The 16,536-nt window shown below is 52.6% G+C and overlaps 1 protein-coding gene across 1 annotated transcript in view; it reads right to left on the bottom strand.

Annotated features, from left to right (window-relative positions):
* Nucleotides 1–9,415: 9,415 nt before the first annotated feature.
* Nucleotides 9,416–16,536, bottom strand: part of CADM4 (cell adhesion molecule 4) — a 133,013-nt gene continuing 125,892 nt past the window's right edge. Inside the window, exons 7-9 of the mRNA XM_081019077.1 lie at nt 15,258–15,430; nt 14,248–14,376; nt 9,416–11,808 (exon numbers count right to left, since the gene is read on the bottom strand). Coding sequence (XP_080875203.1) covers nt 11,699–11,808; nt 14,248–14,376; nt 15,258–15,430 — 412 coding nt within the window. The 3' untranslated portion in view covers nt 9,416–11,698. The remainder of the gene's footprint in view (nt 11,809–14,247; nt 14,377–15,257; nt 15,431–16,536) is intronic.

The following is a 16,536-nucleotide window of genomic DNA, read 5'->3' as shown; positions in this document are numbered from 1 at the left end:
GCATGGATCACAACTAAATAATCCCTGGCATGTGGCTATCCAACCTGTGTTTAAAAAACACCAGGGAAGGAGAGCTCACCACTTTCCGAAGTATACCATACCATTGTCAAACACCTCTTAGCATCAGAAAGTTCTTACTAACGTTTGGTCATAGTCTCCTTTCTTGTAATTTAAATCCATTGTTTCAGTCCCTCTGGAGCAACGAGAAAACCAGCTTGCTGCATCTTCCCCAAGATACTTCATAGCCCTTAGCTGATCCTGCTTTGCCATAAAAGACAATTTTTTTTACTATAAGGGACAAAGATTGCCAACATGCTCAGTGTAGCTTAAAAGATGCCTCAGTCATTTGCCGTCAGTCATCACTGCCCAACTATCTCTTGCAGTAATTTCATTTCTTGCTGAATCCCAGGACATGAGACCCAAAAAGGGTTTTGTGCCAGCAGCTGCAATCCTAACCCCACTTTTCGGGGAGTGAGCCCTACGGAATGCACTGGGACTTCCTTCTGACTACAACTCCCAAGTTCCATCCTCGAAAATGACAAGTTGATTTGAAGAGGGGAGGGCATTGAAGAGGGGAGTGCCCTCCTTCCCTGCCCCCAGTGCCCAGTAGGGAGCTGTTTGCAGAGAGAGAGCGGTAAAAGTTAATGTGGGATGTAATGCATGCAGCACAGTCTTATGAGCTGTTGCCATTTGATGGCCGCCATGAAAGTTGGTGTCCATGACTGCGAAAAGAGAACAGAGTTCTGTAAAAGGGGCAGAGGCGGCACTGCCAGTCAGCCTTCTAAGCCAGCTTGTTGCAGAAAGGGAACTTCAGTTGCAGATGCAAGCAGGAGAGAGAGCTGTGCCCCACAGTTTGCATTGCTAAATGTCCTCCCACTTCAGTCGGGCTTCCTGTGCTTTGGACAGCTGTAGGACAGGTTGTCATCCAACGGGTGAAGCTTTCCTCTCTGCCATATCAACATCTTGTTTTTGAAATTCAGCCTAGCCCGGTCCTTCCCTTCTCCCTCTCCACCAAAAGGCACCATTTCAGCTTTCAGGAAAGAGGGATGGGGTGGGGGGTGGAGTGGAGTGCGCTCAGCTTCCAGCAGCGGGGAAAGGAGTGATTGACAGCAAGGCTCAATTTTCTCTTGGATGTATTCAAGATTAGATTGCAAAACTGCAGTGCATTTTAAGAGGATGTGGCTACATCATCATCATCGTCGCCAGAGAGAGAGAGACGTGATCCTGAAGAATAATTACATGCGGCTGGAAACACAAGAGGAACGCCGCCCCCCTTCTCCCTACACTCCCTCCCAAATACTGAACCCAAAGAGGGTCTGGTAGAAAGTAGACTCAACTGCTCATACCCAGGGCAGGCTGCAAATTTATAATGCCAGATAACCCACAGCAGATTCCTCTCCCATGCTTCGCTTCCTTCCTACTAACGAAGCTCTCCTGGAGGTCTTCTGTCTCTCTCATCCCCTTGCACTTTGTTCAGACACTGTACCCTGTTTCTGCGAGGCCCAACCTACCCCAGCCCTCTCTATGGGGTGGTATAGCCCTCAGTTGCTCTTCTATCTCTCTTCTCTTCCCCAGGGAAACAAGTATCGCTACTTTATTTTTTTCTGGTTCACCTGAGAATCATAAAATTGTAGAGATGGGAGGGACCTTAAAGGTCTTCTAGTCCAACCCCTCTTGCAACGCAGGAATCTTTTGCCCAATGTGGGGCTCGAACCCTCGACCTTGAGATTAAGAGGCTTGTGTTCTCCTGGCTGAGCTATCCCAGTCAAGCCACCAAGCAGCATTGAACTTCCCTGCATCAGTTGATGGGATACAGAATTCAATCCTGTTTTCTGAAGGGCAGGTTCTGGCTGCATGTCTATATGCTCCACACCAGGCATTGCGCAGGATGTCCAGTGTGGGGCAGGCGTGGAGGAAACAGTCCCACTGGACACATGGGGAAGTCTGGCAGGCCCCATCTGGCACAGAGGCTGACCATTCCCCACTACTGCTTTAATAAGGGACATTGCAGGGGGTTGGACTAGATGTCCCTTGGGTACCTTCCAATTCTAAGATTCTATGATTTATTTATTTTTTCATCAAAACGGGGAGGAAGGGGCTTATCGGAGGCCTGGCACAGAAGACCTGGGGTTCGAGCCCCCTGTGCCATCGACATCCCTGTCACTCTCCTTTTATCAAAGTTCAGCCCCAACTTTTCCATGAAGTCTCATCCCTCATCGCCAGCTGATACAGAAGTGGAAATGCAAGGAAGGCTGCCTTTGCCCTCTCCTTATCCTTGCCTCTCCTGCCCCACTGTCTAAATTTAGGCTGCCAATTCCTCGGGGCAGGGACCTGCCTTTTGTCTGTGCGTCTCTGTGCCATGCAGCCTACGCTCTGATGGAGCTCTGCGTGCAAATCAATGAAAACACAGAAAACCAATTACCATCCTAATTCTAGGTTTGCTCGAGAGACATGTTCCTGAAGAGGAAGCGGCAGAAAGGTCCCACTCGCCGCCTGCTTTTCCTTTTCCAAGAATCTCGTTCCTTGCAGCTCTCTCGGTTCACAGCTATGGCCTCTTGTTGTCTCTACCCTAAAGAGGCCAGGGAGCCCTCTGTCCCTCCGTGGCATAATCCCATCATGTCCTGCCCATTCTCCCTGGGCAGCACCTGGTTCTAATCTCAGGACTCTCCCTGGACTACAACACTAAAAAGCAGCATGTTGCTATACCCAATGGTGCAGTGGTCCAGGGTTGTGCAGGGTCAAGGAGGGACACGGGTGGTGCTGTGGTCTAAACCACTGAGCCTCTAGGGCTTGCCGACTGGAAGGTTGGCGGTTCGAATCTGTGCGACGGGTTGAGCTCCCATTGCTCTGTCCCAGCTCCTGCCAACGTAGCCATTCGAAAGCACACCGGTGTGAGTAGATAAGTAGGTACTGCTGCAGCGGTAAGGTAAAGGGCCTTTCTGTGTGCTCTGGTTTCCGTCATGGAGTCCCATTGCACCAGGTGCGGCTTAGTCATGCTGGCCACATGACCTGGAAAGCTGTCTGTGGACAAATGCCGGCTCCCTCGGCCTGAAAGCAAGATGAGCCCCGCAGCCCCATAGTCGCCTTTGACTGGACTTAACTGTCCAGGGGTCCTTTACCTTTACCTTTAACAGCAGCAGCAGAAAGAGGCGAAGGAGGAAGTGGGAGCAAAGCAATGGGGTCGCCACCATCACCATCCATGTCCCCACCATAGAAGGCTGTGACTCTCTGGCCCAGCGGGCCTCCAGCCATCCATCCTGCCAGCCATGTCAAATGAAAACGAGGAGAAAGTGATCCAGGACAGGCCTGAAGAGAAGGTGGCGGCTGGAAAAGACTCTGGGTGGGGAAGGGTGTAGCTTGTAGGGTGCAGGCAAGCCCGTAGGGGGCTGGAGTTTGAGAGGTGTGGCGGGTCAAGGAGGTTATGGGGTCAAGGGTGAGAGCTGGAGCTAACTGGGCTTCATAGGTGGGGTGGGGGGGTTGTCCGTAGCATGAAAAACTTTAATAAAAATCTTAACGTGCAAAAGAAAAAAGCCCCCTTTCCCTAGTGATGCTGCTGTAGAATAGAATGTCCCTATTTTTCTCTGAGGGATATTGGAGGGTATGTCAACATAGCCACTATTCAGTCTAGTCAGGTTCTCTACATGGGGAGGGGGGGTGCGTCTTGTCCTTTGCCTCAGGTGGTAAAACGTCCCTGTCTTCTTATCCGCTCGGCATCTTAACCGGTCGCTTTGCTCCTGCCCCGACAGTGGCTGGGGGCTGATTGGATTAGGCACCCAAGGAAACCCTCTCGACCAAGAGGCCAGGAAGACACTCACCTTGCTAATGAGCAGAATGAGGCTCGTTAGGAACAATTTGATTCCGAGATGAGTTTGCTGCCCCAACGATCAGGCACCATCCATCTTTGTTCTGCCGGTCGCCGTGACATTTGGGATTCGGGGACAGATGGGCCCAGCGGCCTGATTCGGAAGGGGCTGCAGAAGAGCTGCACGAGGGCTGTGAGGCCTTCTCAAACGATCGCAGGTGGAAGGCTAATAAAAAGGGCCAAGGGACAGGGAGGTATTTTTATTTCGTACCACAGAAGCCAGGTAAAAGAGCGCGGGCAGGTTTTTTTTTTTTTTACCAAAACTGAGAAGCAGGGGCTACTTAAACTTTGCGCTAAAAATGGGATGGTATCCATGTTCCACCTCCACTGGCACGAGCAGAGTGTCTTTGAGTACCGGTGGAACAGAATCACAAGTAGGGATATAGCTGTGTTGGAAGAGTGTGAGACTCTTAATCTCAGGGTTGTGGGTTTGAGCCCCACGTTGGGCCAAAGATTCCTGCATTGCAGGGGGTTGGACTAGATGACCCCCATGGTCCCTTCCAACACTACAGTTCTATGATTCTTAACCGTTGTGCACAGGTCCTGCTTTTGGGGCCCTGGCTTCTTTCCTCCTTGTCCCATTGTGTGTTGTGGTGTTGTTTTTTCAGACCGTAATCCTGCTGGTAGAGACTGCCTTGTTTTGATTGCCTTTGAGCTGCTCCGGCAGCCTTTTGGCAGAAGGTAAAGGGACCCCTGACCATTAGGTCCAGTCGCGGACGACTCTGGGGTTGCGGCGCTCATCTCGCTTTACTGACCGAGGGAGCTGGCGTACAGCTTCTGGGTCATGTGGCCAGCATGACTAAGCCGCTTCTGGCGAACCAGAGCAGCGCACGGAAACGCCGTTTACCTTCCCGCCAAAGCGGTACCTATTTATCTACTTGCACTGGTGTGCTTTTGAACTGCTAGGTTGGCAGGAGCCGGGACCGAGCAACGGGAGCTCACCCCGTCGCGGGGATTCGAACCGCCGACCTTCTGATCGGCAAGCCCTAGGCTCTGTGGTTTAACCCACAGCACCACCCACATCCCCTTTTTGGCAGAAGAGCAGGGTACAAATGCTCTAAGGAATCATCATTGTCACCATCTGGCTGGCCAATGTGAGAACAGGATGCTGGACTAAATAAGCCACTGGCTGGAACCATTAGGGGGCGCTTCCATAACCTCCAATTGTCCCTATTTTCAAGGGATAGACCCAGAATTACGAAAGCCATCCCGGTTTCTGATTTGATGCAGGAATGTGCCTGTTTCCCCCACCAGTGCCAAGCTCAGGGCGGAGGAAGAGCCAGCGCTTGTCTCAAGCGATGGTGACTGTGGCTGTGGGGGCTGTGAGGGAGAATTCCATGGCCTCTCTGTGGCCGCCACTGCCGGCCTCCTCCCTTGGGCAGCTCATAGTGGCTGCTGGAGAGCAGGCGAGGAAGAGGACAGGCTGCTGCCTGATGTGCTGGCTCTGAGGGGAAGGCAGAGGGCAGGGCTGGGTTGGAAAAAAGGGGGGGCAGAGCAGGATGCAAGCAGTCTTGATTTAAAAATAAAAATGCTTTGTGCGTCCGCATCTAATCTTTCCCCTTTTCCAAAAGAGCTAGTGTGGTGTAGTGGTTAAGAGCGGTAGACTCGTAATCTGGTGAACAGGGTTCGATTCCCCGCTCCTCCACATGCAGTTGCTGGGTGACCTTGGGCCAGTCACACTTCTTTGAAGTCTCTCAGCCCCACTCACCTCACAGAGTGTTTGTTGTGGGGGAGGAAGGGAAAGGAGAATGTTAGCCGCTTTGAGACTCCTTAGGGCAGTGATAAAGCGGGATATCAAATCCAAACTCCTCTTCTTCAAAATTAATTTATTTGTGTGTTTTTCTTCTTGTAAATCTACCAGAGAATAAAATAAAATCTGGATTCATGTTTTGTTTTTTCAGGACAGTGGAGGGCATGTGTGCTGTGTCCCATAGGTGTGGTGGCACTTGTCCTTCTTCGGACAGGAAATGCTCTGTGGGGTGGGGGTGGGGGGCCCAAAATTGGGGGGCTGAGGAGGGTCAGTTGGGGGGAGTGAGACATGTCCTTATTTTCACCTGACGAATACTGGAGGGTATGTATGAGCTTCTTAATGCTCTGAGAGCCTGGATGTGAGAACGATGGCAAGGGCCTTCAAACAGCTACTGTCTAGAAACACCTAAGTGGTTGAGCTGCAGCAAGGGCCCAGAATGGACAAAGCCACAAAGATGACCTGGAAGCACGAGGCAGATAGAAAAAGGGTCCATTGTTGTGGAGAACAATCTCTGGAGAGGGGCAGAGTTAGGTTAAGTGGAAATATGGCTGTGATCCAGCAACATAGAAAGCGCTGCAGGTAAATTCAGGCCAGGGAGATGAACACTGCAATCCCAGGCAGGGCCCGGGCCTGAAAAGAGGTGGGTGGGCGCTTTCTTTTTTCTTTTTCTAGAAAGCAAATTCTTCTCCCTCCTCCTCCACTTTTCAAGAGCCCTCATTTCTCGGCTGCTCAGCATTGGACTCGCCGTTCTGCGGTGGTGGAGCCGGGCATCTGGTCATATTAGTTGCCCAGCGAAGCCCAGGACTGTGATGATGGGAAGACACTCGCCCGCTAATGAGCACAGCGAGACTCATTAGGAGCGATGTGATTCCCAGACAGCTTTGCCTGCCTCCAGCTTAAGAGAGTTCACCGCTGTGACCCGGAACGGGGAAAAGGCAGGCGAAAGGGCACACCGAGGCAGGCAAACAGAAACTCTTTAAGAGCAATGAAAGCGGTCTGAGCATCACACACACACACACACACACACACACACACACACACACGGCAGCCCAAGGCTTCTCTTTTCTGGGCAGAGACACTTCCTCCACTTCTAAACTGCTGTGCTCCTTACCATATTACCTGCCTTCATCCTTAGCCTATGTTTTTTATTTATTTATTTATTTAATGGTGCAGCCCTTTATTAGCAACTAAAATAGAATATATTTGTTGTACAACATGGGTAGTAATTGACTATACTGGAGTTTTATTATATTCTGATACAGGATCTTTTATAAATGCATTTTTTATTAAAAAGCTTCCACCATCCTTAGCCTATGTGTGGAGGAGGAAGTGACAGCCTTGGCAGCAGCAGGGCCGGCTCATGGCATTTTGACACCCGAGACAAGCTACAAAATGGTGCGCCCTTCCCCAGCCAGGGAAGGAGAAGTGAGGAATAAGGGTGGAAAGAGACCAGCAGGGCTTCCTGTTCACCAAGACTCTGCTGTAGAGGCAGATACAGCCTTGCCACGGCCTTAGATGCCACCACAGGGTGGTGCAGTCCTTGGAGGCTGATCTGCTTCCCCTGTAGATCCTGTCACCTGACGCAGTCACCTCCCTTTGCCTCATGGGTGGGCTGGCCCTGAATGGCAGCATGGGGCATCCTCAGGCAGCCACTGGGATCCCAGTAAACCAATGTTTGCCCCAATGAGCACTGGACTGCTGGGTGCCTCCCTTTCGATTTCTCACAATGCTCCACTGCGAGTCACTTTGGATTGTTAACATGGTGCGCCATCCCCCCCCTTCACCCCCTGGAAGGAGTGCTGCCATTTAAATTTCCGACAATGCCCCAGACCAGGGATAGCTAACATGGTGCTCTCTAGACAACCCTATCTCCAATCGGCCCCAGCTACCCTGGCCAATGATGTTGAGGGTTGTAGTTCAGGAACACCTGGAGGAAATCCTGCTGGGTACCCTGCCCCAAAATGATGCTACATCAGGACATGGCAGGGTCTCAAAATGGTATGGCTGGCCACTGTGAGAGCAGCAGGCTCTTCTTATGTAACCTGGAGCTGGTGATTTGGATATATATTATTTCTTCTCCGGCCCCCTCATGCCTTGGAATGCAGTGTGCATCTGTCCAAATTGTTTTCATCATGCTGGGAGGCACGTCTTGGTCTTCCTCACTCAAAATCATGGGGGTGTCATGATGATAGCTGGACAGTATCAGCCAAGAGGGTGCAAAAGGGATCTCAAATGGAGACCACACCAATGGATGAGGTCATGGGCATGATCCAAAAGGCTCAGCCAGATGGGCTTCTTGGCCTGATCCTGACCAGGGAAACCACAGCCGTAGGTCAGGAATAACAGAGTCCAAGGCACGAGGACTGCATGGAGTGCTGGGTCCGTTGCTTTTACCTAGATTGCCACTCCAGCTTCTTGGGCAAGCGCGAGCAGAAAGTGCCGCAAACCCAGAATTTATGCCATTTTGTTGAACATTAAATTCCCCCCACTCCTGCAATTGTTTTAAAATATTTTTTCCGGTAGCTCCCAGTCGGAATGTTTTCCACGAGAAGAGAGTTTTGTACAGAATGACAGATGGGGGACGCGTAGAGGGACCCGGTGGAGTAATAAAAATGAGAGTGAAGGAGAGAAATGGAAGGGAAAGCAGGAACTAATGTGCAAGGCTCTCCGTCCTCAGCCGAAATGGGGGCTTAGCGCATTTGTTCAGGGACTGGAAACAGGCACAGCAGAAGACCAGGGCAGAGCAGGTGTGTGTGAGTATAGATGCTGCATAAAGATGTGAGAGCAGTGCATGTAGCATGTTATGGGGCAAGAACGTGGACAAGAGGAGCAAGAATCCAGGACTGGGACAGCAGTGGGGCAGAACGGCCACGGAGCATTAGGGATTGCAGGACGAGCCGGGCTATGGCTGCATCTCTCAGGCCCCAACATAACCGTGAAAATAAATCAGAGGGGTTGGGGAGGCATTTCCCCAAGGCCCTCAGAGAGGGAACGTGAGGAGGCCGATCTAGAGGACAGAATGGGATCCGGCAAAACAGAGATTCGAATCCGATTTTTGGCACAGATGCTTGTGCAGCCTTGGTTGGGGGCAAAGCACGCTGTTCCAGCCTCCATTTCTTATCTGTGAAATGGGAGCCTCCGCGCCTTCGCAGATGAGAGTGGCTTTGGCGTTTGGCTGAGCGACGGCAGTGAACCCCCATGGGGCTTTGCTGTCCCTGTCGGCTTCATATGTCTGTCCTCGCCCCCCACCCCTGCTTTTGCAGCAGAAAGACTGTGACGGCAAAAGCACCGAATTTGCTTGCTGCTGCTTTAAGCTCTGTCAGTAGCATCCCCGACACAGGAAAACAAGTTGGATCTCTTGCACGGGGTTCGCTCCAGAGGACATTGAGGCTGGGCAGCTTGCTGGGGTTCCAAGACTGGGAAATAATAGCCCCCACCCCACCCTGTTCCTCTCCACTTTTACTGGGCACCTGGCTAGAGATGGATGCAGTGGAGAAGAATTCCCAGTTTGTCTGCTTCAACTCTTGAAGGACTGGGGAGTTGGGCAGGCGAAGAGAGCTCACATCATTACCTCCACTTCTGAATACCAGTTGCTGAAAACCACAGGAGGGGAGGGGGCTGCGCGGCTCAGGCCCTGCTTTTAGGCCTGTCATGGGAGTCTGGCTAGCCTCTGGGAAAACAGGTTGCTGGACTCTATGAGCCCCTGGCCTGATCCAGGACAGTTCTCATGTTCTTTGCATTTGCAGAGCCAGAACCGCTTCCACAGCACGCACTCATGAACAAGGATACCACAACCACTGGTGTTAAAAGAATTAATCAGGGGGATTTATTGAAGTATCAAAGGTGGTTAAAAGGCAGACATAGATATTTACATATATATTAACTTTCGGGCGTGGGGGAAACAGTCTTGGGCTGCAGAGGAACAAGCCCCCCTGCATACTCCCGACCCCCAGTTATATATTAATTATTATATTTTCCATTCTTTTCATTTTTTTTTTAATCTCCCCTTCCGAGACACAAACAATATAAAATAAAAACCGCGAGCCAGAGACGGACACAGAATCACACGTCGGTTTCTTTTCTTCTGTTTTGTTCCCCAGACAAGAGACAGAGGGAAAGGGGGTGGGATGGAAATTCGAGGGAAAGCGAGGAGTGGGCATCTACCTGCACAAAATGAGGGACGTCGGCAAGGATGGAAGGAACCAAGAAGACCAGGAGTGGAGTGCGGGGCGGGGGAGAAGGGAGCAGGGAAGAGACGGGGTTCAGCACCCCCCTTTTGTGGTTCAACGCTCAATCATGGGGCTGGACCATGGGGTGAGGCGGCAACTGCCTCTGGAGCAGCCATTTCCACAGGGGATTCCTCCCATTGGCAGTCACCAGCATTGCACCCTGCAGCAGTGCACTGCAGCCACCTCTGGGGCATAGCAGCCGTTTTTTTAATGACCCTTTATCGCAGCTGTGTTTTGGGGAGGTTGAACCCATGAAAGCAACATCCAGACAGGTGCTGAGGGAGGGGTGCCTATTGCTGAGCCTCTCGTCCTGCTCTTCTTCGCCGATCCCAGCTGCTTCCGGGGAGGGAGGCTGATCGGAGAGGGAGGGAGGGAGGGGCAAGGGGGTTTGCGAGCGACACAGCGGTTTCTCTCTCGGGGTCTGGGGATGGGATGGCGTAACATCGTGGCCACCAGGCCCAAAGGCGAGGAGGAGGAGGAGGAGCTGAAACTGGCCACAGTCAAATCTGCATATGTTGGCAAATTCAGACGGATGCAAATTCTTTTCCAATGTCCTCCACTCTCTGCAGAAGCTGGGCTGTGGGCCAGGGGGCAACGCTTGGCTGTCAAGGACAAAGTGTGGGCTGTGGGGGGTCAATGCGCCGATGGGGCTCTGTAGTCCCATCGCCTGTCCCCAGCTGGGCAAATCACATAACAAGGACGACAGAGACAGACAGAGACACCCCCTTTCCTCTTCCCACCCTCCCTCTCCCTCCCCAAACTATCATGGCTTTGAAGGAAGAAAAAAAAAAAGAGTCCAACTTGCTTCATAAGGCCCCACACGGCTTGAGTGGCCCTGGGCTTAGCAGTGGGGGGAAAGGTGCGGCTGAGAGAGATATGGTGCCAGGCGCCCTGAAGAGAACTCAAGGCGACCCGGCGACTCCCAGCCTCACGCTCCTGTCATGCTGCACGCCAAACACTCCGACCCGGCGGCTCCCCTCCTCAGCGGCTGGGGGCAAAACACACCCGAGGGGGGTCCCAACTCACAGAATGGCTCTCTCCCCCCCCGGCCGCCTTCCCTGAACTTGAGAGTCTCCTCCAGGGCTGCTGGGAAAATCCTGGCGCTCCAGAGCAAAATATGTTAGCCCCATCTCCCTCCCCAGATATTTTGAAACTCAGTGCTAATATCGGAAAGAAAAGCAAACAAGCAAACCCAGAGCTAACGGGCCACAGTCCCTCCAAGGGGAAGGGCCCTTTGACACCGTGACCCACCCTCGCAGTCTCAGCAGCCCTGGATCTCTGGGTGTCCTCTCCCCCTCCCTCGCTGGGTGGCTTCTACGCTATTTACAAAGAGACTCAAGCCCTCCCCCAGGGCTTTGCCTGTCCCCAAAGAGAAAAGGTTTGCGGCTATCCCAGCCTCCTGCTCTTTTTTATGGAAGTGGGACCATGCACACGCACATGCTCTCTCTCTCTCTCTCTCTCTCTCTCACACACACACACACACACACACACATCCTCCCCAGAAGTAACAGGAAATAGCTCTGGTGCAGAGGGCATGGAGGGGGGAGGAGTCAGCCAATGGCAGGAGGCGGAGCTTCATAGCTGGGGGTGGGGCTAAAGTCCTCGGTTTCAAAAATAAAACCGAACAAGTGGTGGCCATGTGTGTGTCCCCCCCTTTTTTTACACAATGGATATTTTTTTAAGCATTTTTTTTTCTTTTTAATCCAACCCTTCTTTTCCCCTCCCTCCCCTCCCCCAGCAAGAGTGGCAGCTTTTCTATAAACGTCTCTCCCCCCCCTGCCTTCGGCGCTCCCCCTCCTCGGCCATTCTGCCCCCAGCGCTCAGCCCCCCTCCCCTTCCCCCTCCCCTCTCCCAGGCTCAGATGAAGAATTCCTCCTTGCGTTTATGGCCGTCGCCGCCGTTCAGAAAGGCCTCGCGGGCTTCTCCGTGCTCGTCCAGGCCGCTTGCCTCGTGCGTCAGGTAGGAGCCTGTAAAAAGAGGACGGGGGGGTGAGTTGAGGAGAAGACTGGGCACAAGCAATGGTAAGTGGGGCGCACAGGGCCCTGGAGGAGACTCAAGATCTTGCTAAGGCGACTCCATTCATAGAATCATAGATTTGGAAAGGTGTAGGAATGATCACTGGGTGCGGAGCCCACTCCCTGCCCACGGGCAGCCTCAGCTGCCTGCAGGCATGACCTTGGGGTGCAGAGCGCACTCTCCCTCACAGATAAAGCCACAGCTGTCTGAACATCTTCCCCTCTGTCTAACCTTTTGCGGTCTCAGTAGTCTGCGGTGTCCTATCTGTGACCTTTGTCTCTGAGCCCTTTGTCTCCTTCGTCATAAATTGTGCAAGGGGAAAATGACGCGGTGGAAACAGGGGCCAAAATAACTTTGTACCACCCCATGATCTCGGGACTGGACGATGTGTAAAGGTCACAGCCCAAAATGTATCTGCCTGGGTTTGCATATTGTGTCAATAAAAGGAGCCTCCACAGAGCTGGCCGGCAGCTTGCTTGCAGCTCACCTGTGCGCAGCTCGCCTGCATTATCAACTCCTGCCTCATGTCCTTCACTTCAGAAAGGACCCCAAGGGTCCCCCATTCCAATCCCCTGCCATGCAGGAATCACACCTCTAATTACATGTGTTGGTCCTCATCCCACAACTAGAGAACAGATCCTCTGTGATGGCCTGGGATTCCGATTCTGAGAGTGAACCGGAGGAATCCCAGCCGGCACAGGAGTCCCCGCCTCCAGGGCCGGCTGAACTGGGGCAAGGCCTAGATTCTGAGGAGCCTGCACCTGTGCCAGATCCTCAGGAGCAGGCACCAGGTGAAACCATTCTGGCCCCAGAGGTGCTTGAGGACTCAGTGTCTACAGGTGAGCCTTCCCCGGGGCCCAGTAACCCTTCGGCCTCTCCTGAACTGCAGAGGCTTAGGGCAGAGAGGCGAAGGGAACTGGTTTCTCCCAGGAGGAGTGCTCGCCTTAAGGCCAGGAGAGGCGGGGCTCCTGGGGGCCGGGACCGCCCCTGGCCTTAGAGAAGATAAAGGGCAGTCAGCCCGGTCCCAGGTTGCGGGAGCAACGTCGTCATTGAAGAGCTGTTTTGGCCAGCATCCAGTCCTGTTCCTCCAGTGTTCCTGTTCCCCGCCCGGCTACCTGCTTCTGATCTTCGAGTGTTCCTGTCCCCGCCCGGCTCCCTGTTTCGGACCTCACCTCGCACTTTGTGGACTATCTCCAGGCTAGTGACTTAGGACTGAACTTTGACTACGGTAACAGTAACCTTCCCCCCGGGACCAGCACATCCTCGCTTTGGCACTATTTCTGTTTGTATGAAAGCCACATTCATCACTCTCAGTTTGGAATGGCTTTGAAGACACATTGCCAGCTTATGCAAGTGCAATAGGACCTCACGGGTGTTTAGTCACAAATACGTCCCCACTGGACTTAACTTTCAGCAATAGGAAGAGGAATTTTCAAGGAATCTTTCAAGGAAGAGGAATTCTGGAAGGCAGAGAATATCAGGTTCTGCTCTCTAGCGAGTGTACAAGGGGGTGTGTGCAGCGGCAATCGGAGGAGAGCAGAACGTTCCCCCATCCGAACACATGCATCCCAAACTGGCCAGGTGGTTACACTGCAAGCTGGCGCCAGGGCTTGGTACCATCACTCACTGGCTGAGCCCCAAGATCTCACGTTCCTGATTGTTGCCATGGGCGGCTGGCTTGCCCTCTCCAACTAGCTGTGGGAACCGAAGGAGCAGATTTCTCTGCTTCTCGTTCTTCCTTTGGGGGCAGAGGTGCAGACTGGGGTCAGAGGGAGAAGGCAAGCAAGTGAGAGGCAACAAGGAGAGTGGGAACCCTTTGAGTGTCTTGCCCAAGAATTCCTCTCTGAAATCTGCAGCTGGCCATGAGTGGCTAGAAGAAAAATGCAGGTGGTGTACAGACATCCTGTACATTCTGCATCCTGTAGGTATTTGGTTTTTTTTTTTGAAATACTAAGCTTGGATCCATTTCTCCACAAACCACCTTTGATCCGAATTGAGAAAAAACCCCACCTCGCTGTGTTTTAAGCCGGCAATTGTGTACACAGCCGTAGCATTCTCCTCCCCACGTACAAAGAGGATTGGGAAAGACTGTGAGAGAGGCTGGTTTTAGGAGCCACAAAGTCCTTCCTACAGTGGCAGGAAGCCTCACTCCCAAGCCCTGCGGGGTCTCCCTGCTTTTATCATTTCAAGCTCCTCACTCCAACCCCAAAGGCTAGAAATATGCTTTTTGAATACACACAGAGAGAGACACACACACATGAGATGACTGTGCTGCAAGGCAGTTTCTCAGATCAGTGGTGAGAGATAGATGGAGCAACCCAGCTTTCCTTCTATAAATCAGCACTCGTGTCTCTTATCTGCCCAGCTGGCACCAGGGTTGCGACACTGACCTTTCTGCCGGATGGAGCACCACACCATGACTATAAGCACACAGATGACGAGGAAGACCAGGAGCGCCAGGATGCCCCCGACAATGGCATAGGGCACTGAGGTCTGGGCCTCCACAATGGCCCCGGGGTCTGCCAAAGACAGGGAAAGGTTAAGGTGTGAGAGTGGGTGGCTGGAGGCGGTGCCCTCCGCGAGCTTCATACCTTGGTATGGGCCGGGGCAGAGGACCCGAGCCTACCCTATTTCTGGCTGCCCTCCTGGCAGGGGGGAAGCAAACACCTCCATTGAGAGACACTGCCATATGAGCAAGGGTAAGGAACTGGTGGCCCACCAGCCCCAGCCAGGATGGTGATGGGACTGGCACTCCACCGACATCTGGAGGGCCACGGGTCCCCCACCCCTGGCATTAGGGGACAGCACCTAAGACCCTTAATCTGGACCAGGAAGAAAGGGTGTGGTTCCACAGATGTTAACCAATTAAGTTAATTTTATTTGAAAGTAGTATTGGAAAACTGCTACAATGACCTATATGGAAACTCAGCTAGGGGGATTCAAGGAAGTTGCTTAACAATGATAGGAAAATTGGGATATTAACAGTGAGGATAAATGTTTGTTTGTTTTCTGTTTTATATTGTAATGTTTTCTTATTTGTTTGTTATATATTTGGAAAATCAATAAAAAAATTGGAAAAAAAAGAAAGGGTGTGGTTTGGGGGGGGTCTGGTCATCAGAAACAACTAACTATAACTCTCACATGACTTAGTGCATCACCCGAACAAAGGGAAAAAAATATTTGGCAAGCAGAAAGGTTTCTCCCTGACAGGCTAACTTTCTATGTGCGGGGTTTTAAAAGCGTTCTGTCATGTGACCCCCCCGCCTCCCCCGGACCCCGAAACAGACTTTTAACTCCTCGCCCGCTGCATGTGAACATCAGGACAGCAGTGAACTCGGAGGCTCTGGGCTGAGCTTAGGAGAGGGGAGCTCTGGAGCAGCAGAGAACACGTGTTGCTTACCGTAAACCACCAGCACATACTGGTCCGACGAGCGGCCATGTTTGTTGGCCACCTGGCACAGGTAGGTTCCGTTATCCAGCATGCTGAGGCTGGGGATGGTCAGCACCTCTCCCTCCGTCAAGGCCCGCTCTGGCAACGAGTCGTTGGCTCGGCTCCACTTGATGTCCGTGGGGCTGAGGGCGGAAGTCAGGACAGCCGGCGTTAACCTTACCCCTCTCCTCCCAACGCCCGTCTCCGGTGGCCCCTGCGGGTCACAAGCGCCTCATCTCCCCCACATGAGCACACACACACCACTTTCCTTCCTTCCATCAAGGTTATTTGCAGCAAGCGCTGCCAGAGCCCGTGATGGATGGGACATGGAGCTGAGCGGCTGGATCAAGGGGCGCTCGAGTAATAACTCCGCTCGGGAATTGTATCCATCAGTCAGAGCGATATAGAAAGGCAAGGACAATTTGCCCCGCGTGTACAGGGAAGAGGTGCCACAGAGCAAGGATGGGGGTCTTATGAAGTGGGGGGGGCGGTTTTCAGCAGGTGCCGCCTTCGTTGTGTCACAGAAGAAGGAAAGCCTGCCCCAAATGCCCTCTGTTATGCCTACTGCTCAAAGGATGTGACCCCTCTCCAGTGTGGTGTAGTGGTTAAGAGTGGTGGACTCGTAATCTGGTGAACTGGGTTCGATTCCCCGCTCCTCCACAAGCAGCTGTTGGGTGACCTTGGGTGAAACTTCTCTGAAGTCTCTCAGCCCCACTCACCTCACAGAGTGTTTGTTGTGGGGGAGGAAGGGAAAGGAGAATGTTAGCCGCTTTGAGACTCCTTCGGGTAGTGATAAAGCGGGATATCAAATCCAAACTCTTCTTCTTTTCTTCCAGCTGCCCAATAGCAGGGCCTGAGGATGAGGGGCGGCTAACCTGATGCATCCCACCCCCCGCCCAACCCCCCAAGATATTACTGGACTACAAGCATGTTGCTGGGCCTGATGGAAGTGGACTCTGGAGAGTCAAAGCAGATTCTCCTGAAATAGACAGGCAGGAGTTTTTTAAATAAGAGCAGAAGAGGCTTCGGAGAAGCATCTATGCCCACTTCTTTTGCCTGTGGTCAAGTAGGTTTTGAAAATGGCCTGCAGCTAGGGCTGAGAAAGACTGGCTCTGCCTGAAACCCAGGAGATAGGACTGTCTGATAGGACAGGCAGTCTGGAGGCAGGTGGACCTGTCTGCCTCAGTCCAAGGCAACTTCCTGTGTTTCTATTCCAGAACCTGCCCTCCCCTGCTCACCCCCACCTCCA

The sequence above is a fragment of the Podarcis pityusensis genome (assembly GCF_964106645.2).
Source record: "Podarcis pityusensis genome assembly, chromosome: 8".
In the NCBI taxonomy this organism is placed as follows: Eukaryota; Metazoa; Chordata; class Lepidosauria; order Squamata; family Lacertidae; genus Podarcis; species Podarcis pityusensis.
This window is presented reverse-complemented; position numbering and strand designations above follow the sequence as displayed.